Source organism: Mustela nivalis, assembly GCF_964662115.1.
Source record: "Mustela nivalis genome assembly, chromosome: 10".
Taxonomy (NCBI): domain Eukaryota; kingdom Metazoa; phylum Chordata; class Mammalia; order Carnivora; family Mustelidae; genus Mustela; species Mustela nivalis.
Window position 1 is genome coordinate 76,330,256 of NC_139029.1, and position 21,961 is coordinate 76,352,216.

Below are 21,961 nucleotides of genomic sequence, written 5' to 3' on the forward strand. Positions count from 1 at the left end.
ATAAAAGTAGATGATACATGTAAATGACCCCTTACATATTAAGTGTTAAATAAATGTGTCAATACTAACATTTCATACTGATTGTTAAATGTAACGTCTGGATGACTCATATAACATTTCTCATGTTTTCCTTTTTTACACCAGGCAGTGCATACACAAGTGTTTTTGTATTATTCTCTCTTTTTCAGCATCTCTGGAACACTTCATAATTTTTAAATTAAAAAGAAAAATTGAACTTCTGACTAAAAACCAGTGAGAATCTCTAACTCTTCCCATTTGCAGGGAAATCTCTACATCCCAAAGCACAAAATTTAAATATGAATGTTAGATTATCAGCTCAACTGTCAGTCTTAAATAGAATGGGGGGAATAAAGGTTTTCTTTAATGATTTGTGAGGTACCCTAATATAAACTAGAATTTTAATTTTTCTTACCTCCTCCCCCTCACCTGAAAGATCAATAGATTGGAAAAGGATACTGAGAAAGTTGTTTCTATTAATAAAATGTAAGATTCTCCATATAAAACAATTATTATCAAAATCTTTCTGTAACACTTTCAGAAAAGGGTTGGAAAATACTTAAAAGTTAAACCTTCATTACAGAACCTCCAGATATCATTCTTAGACAAAAAGGTCCACAATCCAAAGGTCTTAGAATTTTAAGTAAAAAAAAAAAAAAAAAAAAGGAAACTTTATCAGTGGCAGATTTTTTACTTCCACACCAAACATCAAATAATTTGTTAATCATACCATTTGCCTGTATAAAAAACAGTTTAAGATTATCTCTCTGAAGGCTCTGAGAAGGACTAAGGCAAGAAAGCATTAGTTTAAGAGAGCTCATTCTCTTGTTTTTATGAGGGACCGTGGAAAGAAGGGAAGAGAGTGGGACTATAAGGAAGTGGCATTTCCCATTTTAGAGAAAGCCTCCAATAATACATGGCTAACTATCTGTAATGCAGTGGTCATCTGATTATGACTGAGATGAGTTGCCAGGTCCAAGTCAAAAATCAGACATACCCAAGCTTATACAAAGTAAAAAAAAAAAAGAAAGTGCAGTCCCACAAAAATGGTCATGGCTTTGCCCTTTTCGGTGGCAGGAGGAGTAAAGAAGGAGATGAAAATGGTTTGAGAATAAGAAAAAACTATGTGGAAACAAAATTTTGTAAAAAGAACAAACTACCTTTGAGATCAGCAAATTTTATTCACCCAATGTGATACTATTTGAACTTTCACTCTCTCCTACCCCCCAGTTTCATTTCTATAAACACTTTGTGCCATCTGTTTTTTCCCAAGACATGTGGAGCTGGCATTCAGAAGGATTCTGTGAGGTATATTAACCATAAATTTCTCCCAAAACTGGTTTGAGAAAAACTGCAAATACAAACTAAATTGTGCTAAAGATCTTTCTGAAAAGGCCTCTTGGTATTCCTACTCTTCGTGTGATTTAATTTTAGAAGAAACTTCTTTCAGAGCAAAGATTGTTCATAGAACTGTGATTTTTTTTTTTTTTTGACATAGCATGGTGAAATGAACAGGATGGCTTCCCATCCTCAGATTCTTGATTTGTAGTTCCGAATATTCGTGGTATGCGATAACCCATACTCTCTCCCCACTCATCAGGATGACGTACTTTTCTACTTTCAGTAGGTTGAAGTGGAGGGTATGATTTAATGTTACTCTTACTCATGGTACCTAAAAGAAAAGCAAATAGTAGAGCAGCAGTTGGGTGACATATTTTTTTAAAAGGAGGGACAAACATCCACAAGGTTCTTTTCTTTCTCTCTGAAAAATGTAGAAGTATCTATTTCCATTTAATAGGTAATACTGATAGAAATGAAAATAAAGCATCTAGAAAAAGGAAATGGATGAGAGAGAGGTCACATAGAAACAAAGGAGAGGTTTCTCTGAGGAGGCTTGAGGCTTTTGAAAAGGACCATGGCAAGAAAGAATACCAATTTCATAAAACTCATTCCCTTAATTGTAAAAAGGTTCTGTAGATATAAGTAGTGAAGAGGTACTTTATAGCAAAAGTGATTAAGTCACGGCTAAATAATCATAAGTAAGGTGGTCATCTAATGTCTTGCCAGGTTCAAGTCAAAACTCAGACACATCCAAATGCAGAGTTTTAAAAAAAGGGGGAGAGTCTGGGGCGCCTGGGTGGCTCAGTGGGTTAAAAAAAGGGGGAGAGTCACTCAAAATCTGTTCCTTTATGTTTTTTGTGGGGGTTTTTTGGGGGTTTTTTTTTTTTGGAAGGGGGAGATTACAGACAAAGAGATAAGAAATTGCATCAGCGAGTCACTGAGTTTCTTCACTAACTTCTGTTTCTACTCATTATCTCCATCCTGAAATGTCAACATAAAACCTATAGAACTTTCCTTAACTTCCAGCTGAATAATGTCAAAGATCCTCAACTTAAGAACTTCTGACCTACAGGGGATACAAATAAAAATTTTAAGGTATACATAGGAATTTATATATCCTTCAAAATTGGCAATATACCTGGTTCGTGTGGAGAGTTCAAAAGTATAACCTTTGCTTAGAGATTAGAAAATTGAATTAGTCCAAGTTTCCTGAAGCTCTAAGGCAGCCGTAATTAGTTCTGGTGCAATGATTTGCTCGATTTGGTGTACCTCAGACTACACGGCTGCTAGTCTATGTACATTATAGATAGACTTCTCCATATTTTTAAAAACATGCTTAAATGAAGTGGTCATTATCTTCCCTGTAGAAGTATTTTCTCTTGACGACCCACCAACAAATCTAGAAACAGCTGTTCTCACACTAGAATGAAAACCACTTGTTGCATTATTCTGGATTTTGAAATGTCTATTTTTAACTATAACACAGTGGGATGATAAATAAATTCATCAGTAAGTAATAAAAAACATCGCTGTTAAATGTGTTACAGGAAATAGATATACCAACATAACCAAATGACTGACTTTAATAAGTGTATGCTTGGCACTTTAAAAAAGTCCTGAGATGCTTACTTTAATTTCAACTTGCTCTTCCATTTCTTTAGTTTTTATTGTAGTGTATTCCTTTTCAAGCCTAAGAAGAAAAAAAAAATTAACGATATGTTTTTATTTAGTTACTAAATTATAAAAGTTTAACCTATTTATTAATACAAAATATAATTCCAGTAGGTACCCCCAACTTATAAATTGAGACATTTGATATTAGAAAAATAATCTGAATAATTACATGAATTCTTACCTACAAAACTATTTCACAAATAACAAAAATGAGAACCACACACAAATAAACTTTAGAAAGTAAAATATATAAGGCATTTAAGAACTGAGTATACAGATTCTACTTAGCCCTAAACTTATAAAAAGAACTATCATTCTTCCTCAGATTAAAATACAATGGTTAAAATACACTTTAAAAAAAAAGTACTAAAAATGGTATTAAAGTTATGATGGGGAGAAGAGGAACAATTATTTTTTAAAGATTTTATTTATGTATTTGAGAAAGTGAGACAGAACAAGTAGGAGGAGCAGCATAGGAAGAGGGAGCAGCAGGCTCCCCAATGAGCAGGGAGCTTAATGTGGGGCTTAATCCCAGGACCCTGAAATCATGACCTGAGTCAAAGGCAGGCATTTAACTGACTGAGCCACCCGGGTGTCCCGGAACAGCTCTTTCCAATAAAAGGATTCCTGAACATAGAGAGAATGAAGCAAATAAAAAATCACCATGAAAAAATAGTAATAATAAAAATAAATTAAATAAATTAAAAATCACCATTAGCATTCCCCCATAAGCAAGAAAACCCCCCATAGGCAAGGAAAACCAATGGAAGCTAAAATTATTAGGTAAAAACCGTAAGCACAATCTTAAAGTATCTCTCAAAATATTTAGATATTACCAAGGGAAAAACAGATTTGTACTACAGTATCTTGACAACCTGAGCTAACTGATCAAGGTTAATACTACTAATAATACATGTTGATATCAAGCACCCCTTGTTAAGATGTACTGAGAAGGGTACCTCACCTCCATGATATCCTTCCCAAGAATGTATATCCTCAATCTAATCAAGAGAAATCATCAAACTCAAATCAGCAAACCCACTGACTGGCTCACTTCAGAAATATCAAGGTCATGAAAGATAAAACTGAAGAACTGTCACTAACTATAGAAGAGTAAGAAATGACAAATGCAATGTACTACATTTATACTACTGTAAGTATAAAATTATCTTTACAAAAATTTATAGGCCATAGAAAAGTTATTCCCATCAAGTTATTTTTAGATCTTACTCTGGGCCAAAAATATTAATAACAAGTTTAACTACTCCTAATACTAAAAACCTAGGCCCCGAAAACTTAGAGCTGTCAAAAATCAAATTCTCCCTCAAAGGAGAAAAGCCTATTATTTACCATATATAAAATTTAACTCACAATAACTTTTTTTACTGTGATAAAATACACATAGCAAAATTTACCATCAAAATGTAGCCATTTTTAGCTACACAGTTCAGTGGTATTAAATACATTTATAATGTTGTATAGCCATCACCATCATGTGCATTGTTCTGTTTTTTCATCAACTGAAATTCTATACCGTTAAATAAGAAAATCCATTCCTCTCACCAGGTCCTGGCAACAACCATTTTACATTCTGTCTCTATAATTCTGACATTAAGTATATCATATATATGGAATCACACAGTATTTGTACCATTGTGAGTAGTTTATTTTACCCAGCTTAAAGTCCCCCAGGTTCATCTATATTATACCTATGTGGAGCATCTTTTTATGTGCTTATTGTCATTTGTATTTCTTCTTTGGAGAAATGTCTATTCAAGTCCTTTGCCAATTTTTGAATCTACTTGTGTTTTTTGCTGCTGAGTTTTAGGAGTTCTCAGTACACTGTGAATATTAATCATTCATCCAATACATGCTTTGCAAGTATCTTCTCCCACTTTTGAGAGGGTCTTTGGATGTGCAAATTTTTTAAATTTTCACAAAGTTCAATTTGTCTATTTTGTCTTTTGTTACTTGAACCTTTAGTGTCAAATCCAAAAAGTCATTGTCAAATCTAATTCTAAGCTTTTGTCCAATGTTTTCATCTAAGAGTTTTACTGTTTTAGTTCTTACATTTAAATGTTTGATCCATTCTGACTTATATTGTGCATATGATATTTAAAAAGGGTCCAACTTTGGTTTTCTGCATGTGAATATCCAGTTTTCCCAACATCATTTGTGAAAAGACAAACCTTTCCCTACTGAATGGTCTCAGCACCCTTGTCAAAAATCATCTTGGGAGATTTCTTGGGAGTGCTATTCTATTCCATTGGTCTAGATGTCTATCTTTATCCTAGTACCCTGTTTTGATTATGATAGCTTTATAGTAAGCTTGGAAATCAGGAAGTATGAGTCCTCCAGCTTTCTGGTTCTTTGTCAAGATGGTTTTAGCTATTTGGGTCCTTTCAGTTTACTAATGAAGTTTAGGATGGAGTTTTCTATTTCTGCAAAAAATATCATTTTAAGAGAGACTTCATTTTACTCCATAGATCATATTGGGTAATACTGATGTGTTAACAATATTATATTGTCTTCCAATGAATGAACACAGAATATGCTTTTATTTATGTCTTCTTTAATATCTTTCAGAAATGTCTGCAGTTTTCATTGTATACATCTTTCACTTCCTTGGTTAATTCTCCATATTTTATTCTTTTTGATGCTATTGTAAATGGAATAGTTTTCTTAATTTCTTCTATGTTAATCATTGTTAAGGTATAGAAATGCAACTAACTTTTTGTGGGTTGACTTTGTAACGTACTATTCATTAGCTATTTTTTGTAGAAGGGTTTTTCTACATAAAAGATCATGCTGTCTCTCAACTGAGATAATCTTAATTTTTCTTTTCCAATTTGGATTTTTATTTCTTTTCCTCTTTATTTCTTTTGCTACTTCCAATACTACGTTGAACAGAAATGGCAATTACCAGAATTCTGCATTTATCAAAAACAATCTGCATATAAGTGGATGAGTGCAATTCAAATCCATGTTGTTCAAGGGTTAATATTCTTTTCCTTTGGGGTATACTTTTCTTTTTTTCCATATGCCTGTGATATTTGTTAAAAACTAGACATTTGGGGGCGCCTGGGTGGCTCAGTGGTTTAAAGCTTCTGCCTTCGGCTCAGGTCATGATCCCAGGGTCTTGGATCAAGCCCCCATCGGGCTCGCTGCTCAGCAGCGAGCCTGCTTCCCCCCTCCCCCTGCCTGCCTCTCTGCCTACTTATGATCTCTGCCTAACAAATAAATAAAATCTTAGAAAAAAACAAACTAAACATTTGAAACTAGTAATGTAATAACTCGAAAAATCAGTCTCCCCTCTCCTCAGAGCTCACTGTTTTTTGTTACTGATTTTGTCTTGTTGATTGTTATAGGCTACATTTGTGCTGAAGATGAACCTGATAGTTCAGGTTCTGAGCTGTAAACTGTCTCGAGACTTTTCTGAGACTTTCCCTGGGCATGCACAGTCACTTTCTCATTTCCCTCAAATACGCAGTTTTTTTGAATGTTCCAGTCTTTCCTGTCCATCTCCCAAAAGGGCAAAAAAAGAAAAATAAAGGGAAGAGAAAGGATGATGTCTTTTAAATCTCTTGGCAGTTATGTCAGCTAGAGGAAGAGGGGACTTGCAACAATGGGGAGTGGTGCAACACCAATGGCTGCTCACTTCCTTGCACCTATGATCAGGAATAGCACAGCAATCACTGATCAGAGCACACAGATCCCTGATATCTACAAGACAAGGTCATTTTTGCCCACCCTGGTTCCCACAACTGCATGAAGGTTGCTCAAGAAATACTAGCACAGCTGCCTACCATGAGGCTGAAGGGTAGAGAATAGTGCTAAGGAGTGCTAATGTGCTAAGAGTTAAAACTGACCAAATTAACCACAATTCACCATCGAAGGCTTCCTCTAAAAGTTCAAAGGTTTATAGTAAGCCCCAGGGTTCCAAAACAGTCCCATCAGATTCTGCTACTGCAATTGTTTTTTTGGTGGGAGACAGATTCCTGGTGCCCTCTACTCCATCTTCCCACAATCCTCCCTCAAATCTGACTTTTTAATGCAAGTTGTTATGCCCATTTGGAGGCTAAGAAAGATTAAGAAACTTGTCTAAGGTCACACCCTTGACTGCTGTACTACTCTGTCTCTTACTTTAGTATACCTACAAGGATAGCACATCCTAAAAAGTTTATAGAAGACTCTAAAGAGGTACAAAATGTTTTGAACAATGGCTACACTGCTGGAAGTTTACAGTCTGCACTAGTGCCTACTTTGAAGTGAATATTTTGTTATGTATAGGTGATAAATGTTATCATTACTCACTCATATGCCTAAAACAAAATACTAGAAATCATCATTTAATCCTTGCTTTCCAATTCAGTCACCAACCACATTCAACTTTCTTAACAATGCTCTAAAATATATTATTCCTCCTTCAACTGCACTGATAGAGTTTTTGAGAAGTTTTACACCAACAAAATAAGTAAAAAGAGTATAGAGTTCCCATATACCTTGTCCCCAGTTTCTCCTATGTTAAACATTTTACATTAGTATAGTACATTTGTTAACAATTAATAAACTAATATTGATACACTGTTAACTAAAGTCCATACTAAATTCATATCTCTACATTTTTGTCTAGTGTCCTTTTCCTATTCTAGGGTTCCATCCAGGGAATCACATTACATTAAGTTGCCACGTCTTCGTAGGCTCCTCTTGGCTGTGATAATTTCTAAGACTTTCCAGGTTTTTGATGACCTTGATTGTTTGAGGAGTACTGATCAGGTATTTTGAAGAATATTCCTCAGTTGGGATTTCTCTTATGTTTGTTTGTGACTGTATTGTGGTTATGGGTTTGGAGGAAGACCACAGAAGTCAGTCCCATTTTCAGTCCCATTTTCATTTGATCATTTGTATCAAGGGTAAAAATTATTACCAGGATATCACTATTGATATATTGACCTTGACCAGTGGGCCAAGGTGTGCTTATAAGGTTTCTACAAAGTGACTTCAAAGTAGTTATAGAGCTACACCATTCTTTTATTGGCAGCATTTTTAGGTCTTCATTATACCTTTCCTTAATTACCAGAGGATACTCATAATTGTTCTCTCTGCTGTCAGTTTCATAATTCAATCTTTTCTGCACACTATTGCCAGGATGACATTTTTACAATGTTGAATTTGGATCATGCCACTCCCAGAGGCCAACTGCTTCAGTGTCTATCCATTACCTTCAGGCTGCATTTTAAAGGCTTACTAAAAGAAATCAAGGCTCTTTGGAGAAATGATTTGCCCCTGTGCAAAAAGCAGGTAAGGCATAAGATGATCCTAGAGCTTTTTGTTATTTTAAAATGAGGAAATTCTCAAAGAATCATGGGGACATGTCAAAAGGACAAAACAGTCAGCTTGAAAGGACTCCTACTGGACAAAGCAGGGACAACTGGAAAGTAATGAATTATAATTCACCAAATAAAAAAAGAGCCTACAAATTCACACTTATATAAATAAATGAATAAATATATTAGCAAAAAGGAAAAGCTCTTCCTTACAGTAGAATACCAATTAATACAGAAGGAATGAGACAGTGAGAAAATCATAAGTGGATGTAAATCTGGTGAGGGAAGGCGTGGTAAGGAACAAGATATTATATAATCTCCAAGCATCTGGAAACTAACAATAATAGACAAAGTAATAACATTAGAGTAGTAAAGCATGGCAGACATCACCTTATTAACCCAGTGATTATAGAGATATCATCATCAATTCTGAGATTAACCAGCGGTACATACCTACTGCATGGTTAATTGAGAAGATACATCATTGGTGTACCTGCTGAAAATGTACAACCTAAATCTACTCACAAGGCAATGTCAGAAAAACCCAAACTACAGGATCTTCCACAAAATAACTAGCTTATACTCTTCAAATATATCAAGACATACAAGAAGAGTGGAGGGAGTACTTGAGATTAAAGGAGATTGATCTGACACAATTAATGCAATACAGGATCCTGGAGTACTTAAAGTGGATCCAAAACCCAGGAGGTGAGGGGTAGGGAGTGGACAAAGAGAGGATTCGGCAGGGGTCTGAAAGTAGATGAAGTAAATGACAAAATATTAATGTTGAATCACTATACTGCATACCTGGAACTAACACTATGTGTTAACTATATCAGAATTAAAACTTTAGGGGTGCCTGGGTGGCTCAATGGGTTAAAGCCTCTGCCTTCGGCTCAGGTCATGATCCCAGAGTCCTGGGATCGAGTCCCGCCATCGGGTTCTCTGCTTGGCAGGGAGCCTGCTTCCTCCTCTCTCTCTGCCTACTTGTGATCTCTGTCAAATAAATAAATAAAATCTTAAAAAAAAAAAAGAATTGAAACTTTAAAAAGATGACTATTAACTGTTTAATCTGATGATATATGGATATTTGTGGATATTTATTATTCCAGTGTCTCTCTGTATATTTAAAAAATGTCCTGAATGGAAAAAAAAAAAAAAATAGCAGATAGAATATGATGTGGAGCTAATGAGTAAACTATTCTTTCCTTCACAACTGAATTTCATAAAAGAAGAATGAAATGCTATGTTGAGGTAGGTTTTATTCTGTTGTTTTTAAGTCAGAACTCAAAAATACCTTTGTACACTGAAGAAAATGAAACAGAAAGAAGGGATGAAGATAGAAGTAGAAACAGCTAGTATAGGAAAGACCTGCAAGAGATGGAAATAACATCTTGAATTAACCCTGTAAAGGCATAGATATACTATATTCTGAAAAGGGAAAAAAAGAAATATGGCTAACTCTGTAAGCTGGAAGTCACAGCAGAAGTTCAGAGTGCTTGAAAAATGATGGCTGATGAATTAAGAAGCAAAATAACAAAAAAATAAAAATTTAAAAAAATAACCTGTTGAAGAGTTAGATAGGGCAAAATGGGACAGAATCTGGGAAAAATGACAAAGTTTAAAATAATCACCATGGGGAATGGGAGAATTAACCAAGGTCAATAAAAATATACATGAAGTGGCAATGGAGATAGAACTTAATGCCAGCAATATGTTTATGGAATTTTGTCCAACACCTGGCTACATGAACACAGGGTGCAAGACATCAGACAAGGTATACTTATTTGGATCAGAGGAAGGCTATTTAACACCAGAGTAGAGATCATAAACTGGAACAGAGACATTGTATGAGAATGAAAGTGAAAGAACTAGAGAGTCATAAGTTTGAAAAGTAAATAGAATAACTAAAATTTCAGAAATGGGATTATACTGATGATAAATAAAATCCAAACGGAAAATCAGTTATGTTGTTCTCTGTACCTGAAGTGAAGTAAATTCTTTTTTTGGCTAGTGTGATTTAAATGTGGTTTTACCAAGAGCTGGAAGTTGACATGGCTCCTAAAAGTTTTATCAATTATAGAACAGAATTGCTTTTTGGTCAATAATGTCTCAAAATCATAGTGTAATGTAATTTTAAAAGTTCAAAAGTAATTCATTAATAATAGTGAAAGCCCATAAATTGGCTTGCTTTTGCAAATTAGAGCTAATTTTATTTATTTATTTTTAAGATTCTATTTATTTATTTGAAAGAGAGATAGAAAGCAAGCACAAGAAGGGAGGAGGATCAGAGGAAGAAGCAAACTCCCTGCTGAGCAGAGAGCCTGATTCAGGGCACAACCCCAGGACCCCAAGATCAGGAGCTGAGCCAGAGGCAGACGCTTAACCTCAGAATGAGCCACCCAGGTCCTGCTAGAGCTAATTTTAATAACATAATTATCACTCATATTCTAATATACTTCTCTTGGGTAGGAACATCCATGGGGATATGTGTTATACTTGATTGGAATTTTATGTTACAGCAGTGAAGATATTGAGAAATGTTAGCATATAGTATTGCTATCATTTTAAAGTATCTTGTACCACTGAAAGTATTGTCAGGAATGGTAATTATGACCTCTGGCTAAGATTTGTTTAAATACTGGAAACTGGAGAAATAAGAGCTGTCATTCTTAATACCTTTATCACATTTCAAAAAATTAATCTTTGGGGGCCAAGATTGGTTACCTTGAACTTCCATTAAATATGTATCAAGAAAAGTTTCATTAGAAAATAATACACAAGGGCACCTGGGTGGCTCAGTGGGTTAAAGCCTCTGCCTTCATGGTCCCAGGGTCCTGGGATCGAGCCCCACATCGGGCTCTCGGCTCAGTGGGGAGCCTGATTCCTCCTCTCTCTGCCTGCCTCTCTGCCTACTTGTGATCTCTGTCTGTCAAATAAATAAATAAAATCTTTTTAAAAGAAAAGAATACACAATAAAATAAAAACTTAAACTTTCAATCTATGCCTCATGCCCATCTTGTTGGTTAGGCTAATCCTGAACTTAAGTGACACTCTGGGGATGAGCAGAAAACAATGTCAGTGAAGTTGGATGACACCACAGAAGTGGTTTTCAAAATAAGAGCACAATCAGGGCGCCTGGGTGGCTCAGTGGGTTAAGCCGCTGCCTTCGGCTCAGGTCATGATCTCAGGGTGCTGTGATCGAGTCCCACATCAGGCTCTCTGCTCAGCAGGGAGCCTGCTTCCTCCTCTCTCTCTCTGCCTGCCTCTCTGCCTACTTGTGATCTCTCTCTGTCAAATAAATAAATAAAAATCTTAAAAAAAAAAAAAAAAAGAGCACAATCACAGCTATACATTTACCAGGTGCCTAATTCCAGTCAATGTAGAATGGGAAAGGGAAGTTTCACAGGTAATACATAATGGTCCCAAGCACTACTACTAAGAGACGTATGAAATTCCAACATTAAATTTATGTTATATTGAAACCAGTACCACCAAATAAAGTTCTACTGTTCTATAAACTGAGGCAGAATACTGCACTTATCACTAGACTATTTTGATACTTCTATTTATTCTCCTATATGCTTCAACAAATAACCATGACTAAACACCAGAATTACAAAATACTTACTTTTTCATTTTTTTTGAGTTATATTTGACTTGGTAAGCTGCCTGGATTAATTTGTCTGGACCACCATCAAACTGATGTGGAATGACCTTCTGAAAGTGCTAATAAAACACAATCAAAGTACAAGAACCACTTAGTGTTTTAGTTATTATTAACTATAAACTTATTTATATAACCATAAATTTACATAAATACATAAAGTTATTTATATAATTATAAACTTAATTATTTATTATTAACTAATTAACAGTAAAATCTGAAGACACTCAAGGAATCATGAACTGACCTACCTGTAACATCCCTTCCATGTCAAGTTGCATCAGTTCTGCCTGATTCATCTGAAGAAGTGCTAATCCTACTCGAAACACTATTTCTAAACCCTGTGGAAACACATTTTTATAAAACCAAATTTATTTTACTCTTCCATTGACAAAAATTAATCATTCAAAAGAATACTAAGGTAAACATTTAGGGATCTTACTAGAAATTGGCAAACTTTTTTGTAAAGAGTCAGATAGCAAATATTAAAGGCTTTGTGGATTATGTGGTTACCGTCATTAAACATCCAACTAAGACCAAAAGCAGACAGAGATAACACAACAAATCAGCATGGCTATGTTCCAAGAAAACTACAAAAATAAGTGAAAGGACGGATTTGGTACCTGAACCAGATGGTCAGTACACAAATCACAGTTTGCTGGCTCCAAACTAATTTAACTAGGTAATATAAACTAATCCTCCCAAGATATAATTAATAAAACTAACAGTGGGTCTGATTAAGATGTTCTATTTATGTATTTACTTATTTATTTATTTGTTTGTTTTTAAAGATTTTATTTTATTTATTTGACAGAGAGAGATCACAAGTAGGCAGAGAGGCAGGCAGAGAGAGAGAGGAGGAAGCAGGCTCCCTGCTGCGCAGAGAGCCCGATGTGGGACTCGATCCCAGGACCCTGAGATCATGACCTGAGCCGAAGGCAGCAGCTTAACCCACTGAGCCACCCAGGCGCCCTACTTATTTATTTTTAAGTAAGCTCTACAACCCTGAGATCAAGAGTCACATGCTCCTCTGGCTGAGCCAGCCAGCCATGATTAGTAATAATTAATAACACTTTCAAATGCTATCCACCATTTGTCACCTAACCTTACTTGCCTACCTTCTCATCCAAAATACAGAATAAAAGACAAAGGATGATCACAACATGACAATGACAATTAAAAGGACTACCTGCAATATAATTAAGTAGAAGAAATTTAATTATATTCCATACTTCTTGCTCTTTCGGTAACAGATGCAGAGCAGTAATATTAGCTGTAAGGCAAATTTTACTTTTCACTAATTCTCACTGAATCAATCAGGAGGTGATACAGATGTTTAAGAGTTTAGGCTCCAGGGATGCCTGGGTGGCTCAGTGGGTTAAGGCCTCTGCAGAGGTGCTCAGGTCATGATCTCAGGGTCCTGGGATCAACCCCCGCATTGGGCTCTCTGCTTGGAGGGGAGCCTGCTTCCCTTCCTCTCTCTCTGCCTGCCTCTCTGCCTACTTGTGATCTCTGTCTGTCAAAAAAAAAAAAAAAAAAAAAAAAAAGAGTGTAGGCTCCAGGTTTTGACTGCCTGTATTTGAACAATGGTTACTACACTATTTACGTGCTGTGTGTCCACAGACAAGCTACTCAACCTTCCTCTAAGTCTCAGCTTCCTCATTTTTCATCTATTAAATGTATTAACAGTACTTGATAGCGTTGTTACAGGTTTAAAGGAGAATATCCATTAAGTAGTTTAGTATGGAACACATGGATTTCCTTTATTGCTCTCCTCACTGCCCTGCACTAATGATTAACCCAATGATTCCTCTGCTCAGCCTAACCATTAGCTTACCTCAGACATAAAGATATCAAATATCCTTGTTGCAATTGGTAATGGAAAAGTCGTAAGAAAGATTGTTAGAAACCAGGATGATGCATACATTGAGGTATGAAAACTCTGAGACTGAAAATGCACAAAGAGCTCTGAAAGATGCTCCTAAAGAGAAGAAAAGAATTAATTAAAACACAGTAAAATTGACCATTTTAAACCAGATTACTCTGTGTACACTAGATAAGCCTATACCAAACACGAAGATAAGGCATCACTTGGAAAAGTTAAGATGCAGAAATTGATACATTCAGAATGATTGTTAGTATCAGGGGAAGGGAAGGGGAGTTAGAACTTAGTCGGTACCTGTAACATTTATTAATAAAAATAACGAAACAAGTAAATAAAACTTTAATATTTGTTTGATCATGTTGGTAGGAACATAGGTGTCTGTATTTTCAATACTTTTCTGTAAACTATAATATTCCAAAAAAAATTTTAAAGGAAGGAAATGCTATGCTCAAATACTTTCAGGTACTATCTATCTACTTACCTTTGATTACCTATCCTTACCCTCCTACCCTCTCACCTAAGATACAGATGCTTCCTCAATTCTAGAAATTCAAAAAAAAAATGACACATTAACTGAAGATAAACCAAGAGAGATTAAGGTTGGTTAAAAACAAGCCTACAGGGGCGCCTGGGTGGCTCAGTGGGTTAAGCCGCTGCCTTCGGCTCAGGTCATGATCCCAGGGTCCTGGGATCGAGTCCCACATCGGGCTCTCTGCTCAGCGGGGAGCCTGCTTCCCTCTCTCTCTGCCTGCCTCTCCATCTACTTGTGATTTCTCTCTGTCAAATAAATAAATAAAATCTTTAAAAAAATAAAAATAAAAATTTAAATTAAAAAAAAAAAAAACAAGCCTACATAGCTTGGATTATGTTGGCAAGCCTACATTACCTGGGTAGCTCAGGTCAGGTCTGAACTCCCCGACCCACAATGAGCTCCCTGCTGAGCAGGGAGTCGGCTTCTCCCTTTCCCTCTACTCCTCCCCACTCCTCATGCACACTCACGCTGTCTCAGATAAGTAAATAAAACCTTTTTTAAAAAATCCTACCGTTTCAGAAAGAAAAATTTAACTAACAATAATCTCAAGACCTACTTTGTCATTTTCTTTAAAATGTGCCAACATTTTTCATATCCCTTTTTTCCCCCCCGACAAATACGAAAGTAAGGATTTTGAAATTCTTATAGGTAAGGCTCCCCCAGGAAAGGAGACTTGTAAAATGTAATAAGCTCTTATGTCAGCTGAATCATTAACCCAAATTCTTAAAGTTCTGTTTATCTAACTGAAATTTAAGTAAATGAAAATATTTATACCATTATATTACCAGATAATACAGTAAGCTAATTTATACAATATATATGTATTAGTTAATAATATATATATTAGTCTACTACATATATATGTAAATTAACTCCAGAAAGGCAAAATATTCCAAAAATATTTTTCACTTGATTTTGATTCCTCTCCTCCTATTCTATACACCATTACACAGTCACTAAACTCTCGGTCTTAAACTAGCAACATAAAAGCCTTATTTTAAGAAAAGATTACAGGCTAGCAAAAGAGTGAGATAAAAAGGGAAAGGCAGGAGAAATGACTGAAAGAACCTGAACAGACAAGTCTCAAAGGAAATTAAGGGATGTCAGTGTCATGTCATGAGCTCCTACGACAGCACAGTCTACATAAAAATAGAATACAATAGGGCATAAAAAGGAAATTCATGCATTTAGGCAATGTGGTTTTGATAGATTTGGCACAAATGCTTAAAGTCTGAATATGAAAACTGCAGTCAAGTTCCAGACTGTGATCTACTTGCAAACAGCATCTAACTGGAAAGTAGACCTATTGTGTTAACCAATCAACAAATGATCACACGATTAAAACACTAATTTTTCAATTGCTATAATGATTTTAACATTAAATTTGCTTAGTTATCACTCAAACCAAGATGATGCAAATATAAAGGCAATACGTCTTTTTGTTAACACTACAATTTTACCTGTATCATACATTCAAACTGGTACATACAAAGCCCCAATTCTGCCATACTTGGTTTAAAAAGTTCACGAAGTCTATAATCTTGCATTAATTTAACAAATACACAGAAAGCTTCCTCTTCTGGCATCTACATTAGGAGGGGAAAAAAAGGCAAACAGGTTAATGTTCTATGATACACAAATAAGCTAAATTCTATTTAAACTAAGTACCCCTCATCTTTATATAAACACTGTTTTCAGTGTCCATGTGATACAATGTCAAGAACAATGAAGGAGAAATCAAAAGGTTCTAATCTCCCATTCTTAGAATAAGAAGTCAAATAAATCTTATATCCTGTGAGACTAACTGCCTCACTTGCCCAACTCATGAATTCAATCAACCAATATTCATTTAGAGCCAGATACTTCTGATGTTCTGGGTACAGACCAGTGAACAAAATAAACACTTTACCCTCATGGAACTTGAACATCCTACCGGGGGTAGAGAGACAATACATGTAATAAATCAATTAATATGTAAGCCAGATGGTTTTGAGTGCTACAGAAATAAAACAGAGTAGGGAAACAGGAAATGCTGGAAAATACACTGCTACTTATTTTTTTTTTAAAGATTTTATTTATTTATTTGACAGAGAGAGATCACAAGTAGGCAGAGAGGCAGGCAGAAAGAGAGAGAGGAGGAAGCAGGCTCCCTGCTGAGCAGAGAGCCCGATGCGGGACTTGATCCCAGAACCCTGAGATCATGACCTGAGCCGAAGGCAGCGGCTTAACCCACTGAGCCACCCAGGCGCCCCTACACTGCTACTTATGTAGGCAAATTAAGGAAAGCCCCTTGATAAGAAAGCACTTGAACAGAATAATGAAGAAATAAGGGAGCAACTGAGGAAAGAGGGAGCAACTAAGGAAAGAACAGTGCTGGGAGAATGAATAACACAAGACCTTGAAGTAGAATCACAATTGGCATGTTCAAGGAACAGCAAATAGGAGACTACTAATTAGGAGGAATTCTACAAGTGGCGGTTAGGTTATGAAGGAGAAATACAGGGAACCAAATTACATAGGGTTTTAGAAGCCACTGAAAGGATGTAGACATTTGCCTTATGTGAGATGTGAAAACTTTCAGTAAGCTAGCCCCCTCAAGGTTCTGGAAACCTTATTTCCAAAATTCCTTAGAGATTTACACTATCTCTAAACCCTCCCAACTTGAAAGTATATAATGCGCCACTCCTCATGACCCCAGTGCAACTCTTTCTGCCCATGGGTCCCGTTCCTGTGTTTTAATAAAACCATCTTTTGCACCAAAGACATCTCAAGAATTCTTTCCTGGCCGTTGGCTTTGAATCCAGTTATTTTTCCTACATTATTCATGGGGCACGCTGCCACCTCCCTGTGCTTCCTTCCTAACTGTCTATTCCCCATACAGTGTGGAGCTGCCAGAGTGATCCTTTCAAAGCATGAATTAGATCATTTCACTCTACTGCTCAAAATACTCTAGTGGCTTCTCATATCCTCAGTAAAAGCCAAAATCCTTACAAGATCCTACATTACATGACCCCTTACTACTTCTCTAACCTCTTCTCCTCCCACTATCTTCCCGTTTGCATTCTGCCCCTACCACCCATCATTCTAGTCACAGTGGGAATGAATAAATTTTTTTGTCTTATAAGAAATTATTCTTTTCGGAACATATCAAAAAAAGCTTCATTCTCTTCCTCCTCTGCAATAGTACTGATATGGGAACTGACAGTATGTTTTAAAAAGTAAGTTGAAGTAATTGAATAAAAGCCCAAAAAGAAAAAAAATCAGTGGGCCATTCTCAAAAAGATTGAAACAATGGTCGTAAAATGAAAAAGTGTGACACCAAGTAAAATATAAATATGAAGAACAATCACCTAGTTGTTTTATAGCCACTCATTTCTTTTAGAATCTGGGCCCTTGAATCTCACATAAATTGCACTACTACATACTTTCTCCATGATGCTGACTTAACAAGAATCCGTGCCTTTTGCAAAGGTCTAATGGGGACAAAAATATACCTAATTTTATAGGAGTATTAAAATATACAAAAAGCAGGCACCTAGATGGCTCAGTTGGTTAAGAAACTGCCTTCCGGGGGTGCCTGGGTGGCTCAGTGGGTTAAAGCCTCTGCCTTCAGCTCAGGTCATGATCCCAGGGTCCTGGGATCGAGCCCCGCATCAGGCTGTCTGCTCTACAGAGAGCCTGCTTCCTCCTCTCTCTCTCTCTGCCTGCCTCTCTGCCGGCTTGTGATCTCTGTCTGTCAAATAAAAAAAAAAAAAAAAGAAACTGCCTTCGGCTCAGGTCATGATCCTGGAGTCCTGGGATGCAGTCCCACATGGGGCTCCCTGCTCAGCGGGGAGTCTGCTTCTCCCTCTGACCTCTCCCCTCTCATGTGCTCTCTCTCCCTCTGCCACCCCTCCCCAGCTCTAAATAAACAAACAAATGAACCTTAAAAATATATATATATATAATATATATATGTATATATACACACACACACACAAAGCATATATCCAGCAATTTTTTTAAGATTTTATTTATTTATTTGACAGACAGAGTTCACAAGTAGGCAGAGAGGCAGGCAGAGAGAAAGGAAGGGAAGCAGGCTCCTCATTGAAAAGAGAGCCCAATGCAGGGCTCAATCCCAGGACCCTGAGATCACAACCTGAGCTGAAGGCAGAGGCTTTAACCCACTGAGCCATCCAGGTGCCCCCACTTTTAGCTATTTTAAAACAACATGTACTGGGCGCCTGGGTGGCTCAGTGGGTTAATCCTCTGCCTTTGGCTCGGGTCATGATCTCGGGGTCCTGGGATCGAGTCCCACATCGGGCTCTCTGGGCAGCAGGGAGTCTGCTTCCTCCGCTCTCTCTGCCTGCCTCTCTGCCTACTTGTGATCTCTCTCTCTGTTACAGGAAGAAATAAAAAATCTTAAAATAAAATAAAATAAAATAAAACAACATGTACTAATTACGCTAACTTTGCAAAAAAAATTTTCTCAGACTCCAAGTTGTGTTGCCAAGCTGTTAGAGGCAATACAGCAAAGGGTATAACAGAATAAGCCTCAGAAACAAAGACGGTGTGCTTTTGAATCTGGCTGAACCATGCTTTCTAGCTTATAACCCTGGGCTAGAAAATTATTACTGTGGTAATGTACTAGCTGCACTGACAATACTAGCTAAGTAAATTCATCACTAAATAAAAGTACCACTACCAGCCTACAGTATCCTGAAGGAAAATGTGATTGCTCCTGAGGATTCCCACAGAGCTAGGTCTGCTGTTATGAGAGTCCTAAAGCTGCTCTTTAAATCCTCAATAGAAATGACTACAGAAAGATTATTTTAGAGCTAATATGAAAGTAAAAGGCATACAATTATGAAAAAAAAATCACTGGACTTATAATAGAAATGCCTGAGTTCAATTGTAAAAATCCCACCAATATTAATCAATCACAAATTAGGAAAAATCACAATTGTACAAAACCTTTATACCTCGATATTCACAAATCTAGTTTTGTTTTTATTATTTACAATCCAATGTCACCTAGAAATGGACATCTGACATCAGTGTCTCTAACATCAGGTTTTTTTACTCAGAAAAGTAATGTGACAATTACAGAGCTTTAAAACTCGGGCAGAACTGTTGGGAAATTGAAGAAAGTATAAGGGAAGAGTTTCAGATTCCTACTCTGCTTTTATCTACCAAGAAAAGTGATCTTGGGCAAGTCCCTGAACTTTTATTGCATGTCTACTATGTGGCAAACATCACAATAGGTTTTTATATTTATTATCTCAGAAGACCTCACAATGAATCTTAAAGTAGACAGTATTACCTAATTAAAGCTCAGAAAGAGATTAAATAATCTAGTCCACATTCAAAGAATTCAGGGCAGTATTGAGATGCAAAAACCAGCACGTGTATATATATACATGACTCAAATCAAGCTATCTCCAAGGTTTCTCTTCAGATTACATTTTAGTGTGAGAATAATATAGATATGATGGACTTGAGAAAAAAATTTCAACAAAGGTGAAAAGAAAACACTACTTGCCATTTCCCTTCAAAGACATAAAATGATGACCCTGCCCCTGACTCTGAAAACATCCCACCCAAACCCACTCCAAAATTATTCGCCTGTAATGGAAATATAGGTTATATCTCTGAGACAGTAAGAGTAACTGAGGACCTCTATTTTAGAGCCTATAACAAGATAGGCATAACAAACTCTCAACTCTATGACAACCAAAATTTCTGTGTAAATCTGCAAAGATGTATGATACTAGTAAGATTTTTATACCAACACTTCAGTCATGTCCTCCTTGGTTCGGAAAAGATGAGTTTTTATTAAATATTGACAGATAAGTTAAGATTTAAAAGTAATACAGGCTTTAGTGGAATATTATGGTCCAAATGTAGATACCAAGAAGCTGAAATTTTGTTTAGTAGCAGGATATTATTGTTTATATGTTACTTTCAACACTTAATATTTTAAACAGCAAACTAAATATCCCTATTTAAATTATGCCTAGGGAAAAACTCCCACTATCTAAGGCTAAATAAAAACAAGGATGATTTTTAAATTCTCCAATCCAACTTCAATAAAGAACTTAAGCAGACATTTAGTACTTGTTCTAACTTACCTGCATAAGCAACAATCCAACTATAAAAGCGCTTCCTTGACAGTAACCAACCTCACGATCCACTAAAGAATAGGCCTAAAAAGTAAAAAATGTTCAGAATACTTTAACATATCTTCCTTCTCTAAAAACCAAAAAATCATGACATAGTGGAGTAAAGACCATTTTTCTTAGAAAAGTTTTTGCTTGCTGTTATACAGGTTATCCTACAATTGTTTATAAAGTAGAAGATTTGTATTTGTTATATAAATTTATAAATATTATATTAAATATATTTAATTAAATATTTAAATGTTTATTAAATAGATAATAGTAAAAATTAAATATTTATATTTAATTAAATATTAAATGTTTATAAAATATTACATAAATATATAAATATAAAAGTGAATGGTTACATAAAATTTTCTTTTGACAGTTTCCCAATTAGAAATCGACAGCTCCTAAGGACAAAAAAATAAAGGAATTTGTACTCAGTGAAGTAACAAAGTTTAAAAAATGTTTATCTGAGATAAAACCAGAGTAAAATCATGGTAAAGCAATAGAAAAACTGAAATGGTTTAAGAAGAAATTAGTATTTTGCAGAGGTAGCTGAAAGGGAAAGGATTATGAGAAGAAGAAAGGCAATATTGAAAGAAAAAATTACAATGGCAAACACTTTTAAGGGCGAAGAAATTTTAACAGTGCTGGCCATAGTAAGCAGAAAATTTTGTTCTGGATTGTAAAACTCACAGAAGATAAATTATCTATTTTCACAGATTATCTTTCTATGATGTATAGTGATTTACAGGTTATTTGATTTCAACCAACTAGTACTAAGTAAAGTGATGGATTTCCTAAGTTCTCCAAGCTAGACAGTAATGTAGCATCAAAAATAAAGCAGAAATTAGGCTAACAACAAATTTTTGCAAAAGAAACTCATTATTGAGGTGAAGGTTCATGCTTCATTATATGTATAATTTCAATCTTCTGAGAATTCATTTCAAAAAATGAATAAATAGAACTTACCTTCATTACATTAAATAAAACCTCCTGTCCAAGGCTATCTTTTTCCTTAAAAAAGTTGTGTTCAGGATAAGTTCTAGCAATGTCCCTTCTGATCAATTTTTCACATGGTGAGGTCATTTTTAGGAGTTCTGAATACTGATCCTTAATTGGCATATTTTGTGCACTGCATAAAAGTTGCCAAACTATTGCTCTAAAGTGGTGGGGTATCCCTTTACGAACAAGCTCCTAAAAATAAAAAAGTAAAATAAAAATTTTTAAATAAACCATTTAAGTCTCCTACCTTAAAAGCCAAAGAAGATTTATGAGAGGTTGGAATGGGGTGGAACACTTTGTCAAATCTATAATTCACAAAGTTACTCTTAACACTAAGGAACCTTTTACCCAAGGCTAAGACTTGGC

The 21,961-nt window shown here is 35.7% G+C and overlaps 1 protein-coding gene and 1 long non-coding RNA gene across 11 annotated transcripts in view; one reads left to right on the forward strand and one right to left on the reverse strand.

The window, feature by feature from the left end:
- Positions 1 to 21,961, reverse strand: part of EVI5 (ecotropic viral integration site 5) — a 207,232-nt gene that overhangs the window by 120,718 nt on the left and 64,553 nt on the right. For 8 of the 10 annotated variants that reach the window (XM_082688706.1, XM_082688704.1, XM_082688705.1 and 5 more), the window contains 7 exons: positions 21,563 to 21,787; positions 20,558 to 20,632; positions 15,905 to 16,030; positions 13,865 to 14,008; positions 12,279 to 12,368; positions 11,992 to 12,089; positions 2,989 to 3,049 (listed from right to left, as the gene is read on the reverse strand). In XM_082688706.1, coding sequence (XP_082544832.1) covers positions 2,989 to 3,049; positions 11,992 to 12,089; positions 12,279 to 12,368; positions 13,865 to 14,008; positions 15,905 to 16,030; positions 20,558 to 20,632; positions 21,563 to 21,787 — 819 coding nt within the window. Of the gene's footprint in view, positions 1 to 1,179; positions 1,691 to 2,988; positions 3,050 to 11,991; positions 12,090 to 12,278; positions 12,369 to 13,864; positions 14,009 to 15,904; positions 16,031 to 20,557; positions 20,633 to 21,562; positions 21,788 to 21,961 lie in introns of those variants that run through there. The other 2 variants (XR_014300055.1, XM_082688711.1) reach the window with 2 other exon arrangements.
- On the forward strand, positions 1,697 to 2,477 carry LOC309843319. Its single transcript, XR_014300059.1, has 2 exons — positions 1,697 to 2,140; positions 2,185 to 2,477. It is a non-coding gene; the product is annotated as an uncharacterized lncRNA (long non-coding RNA).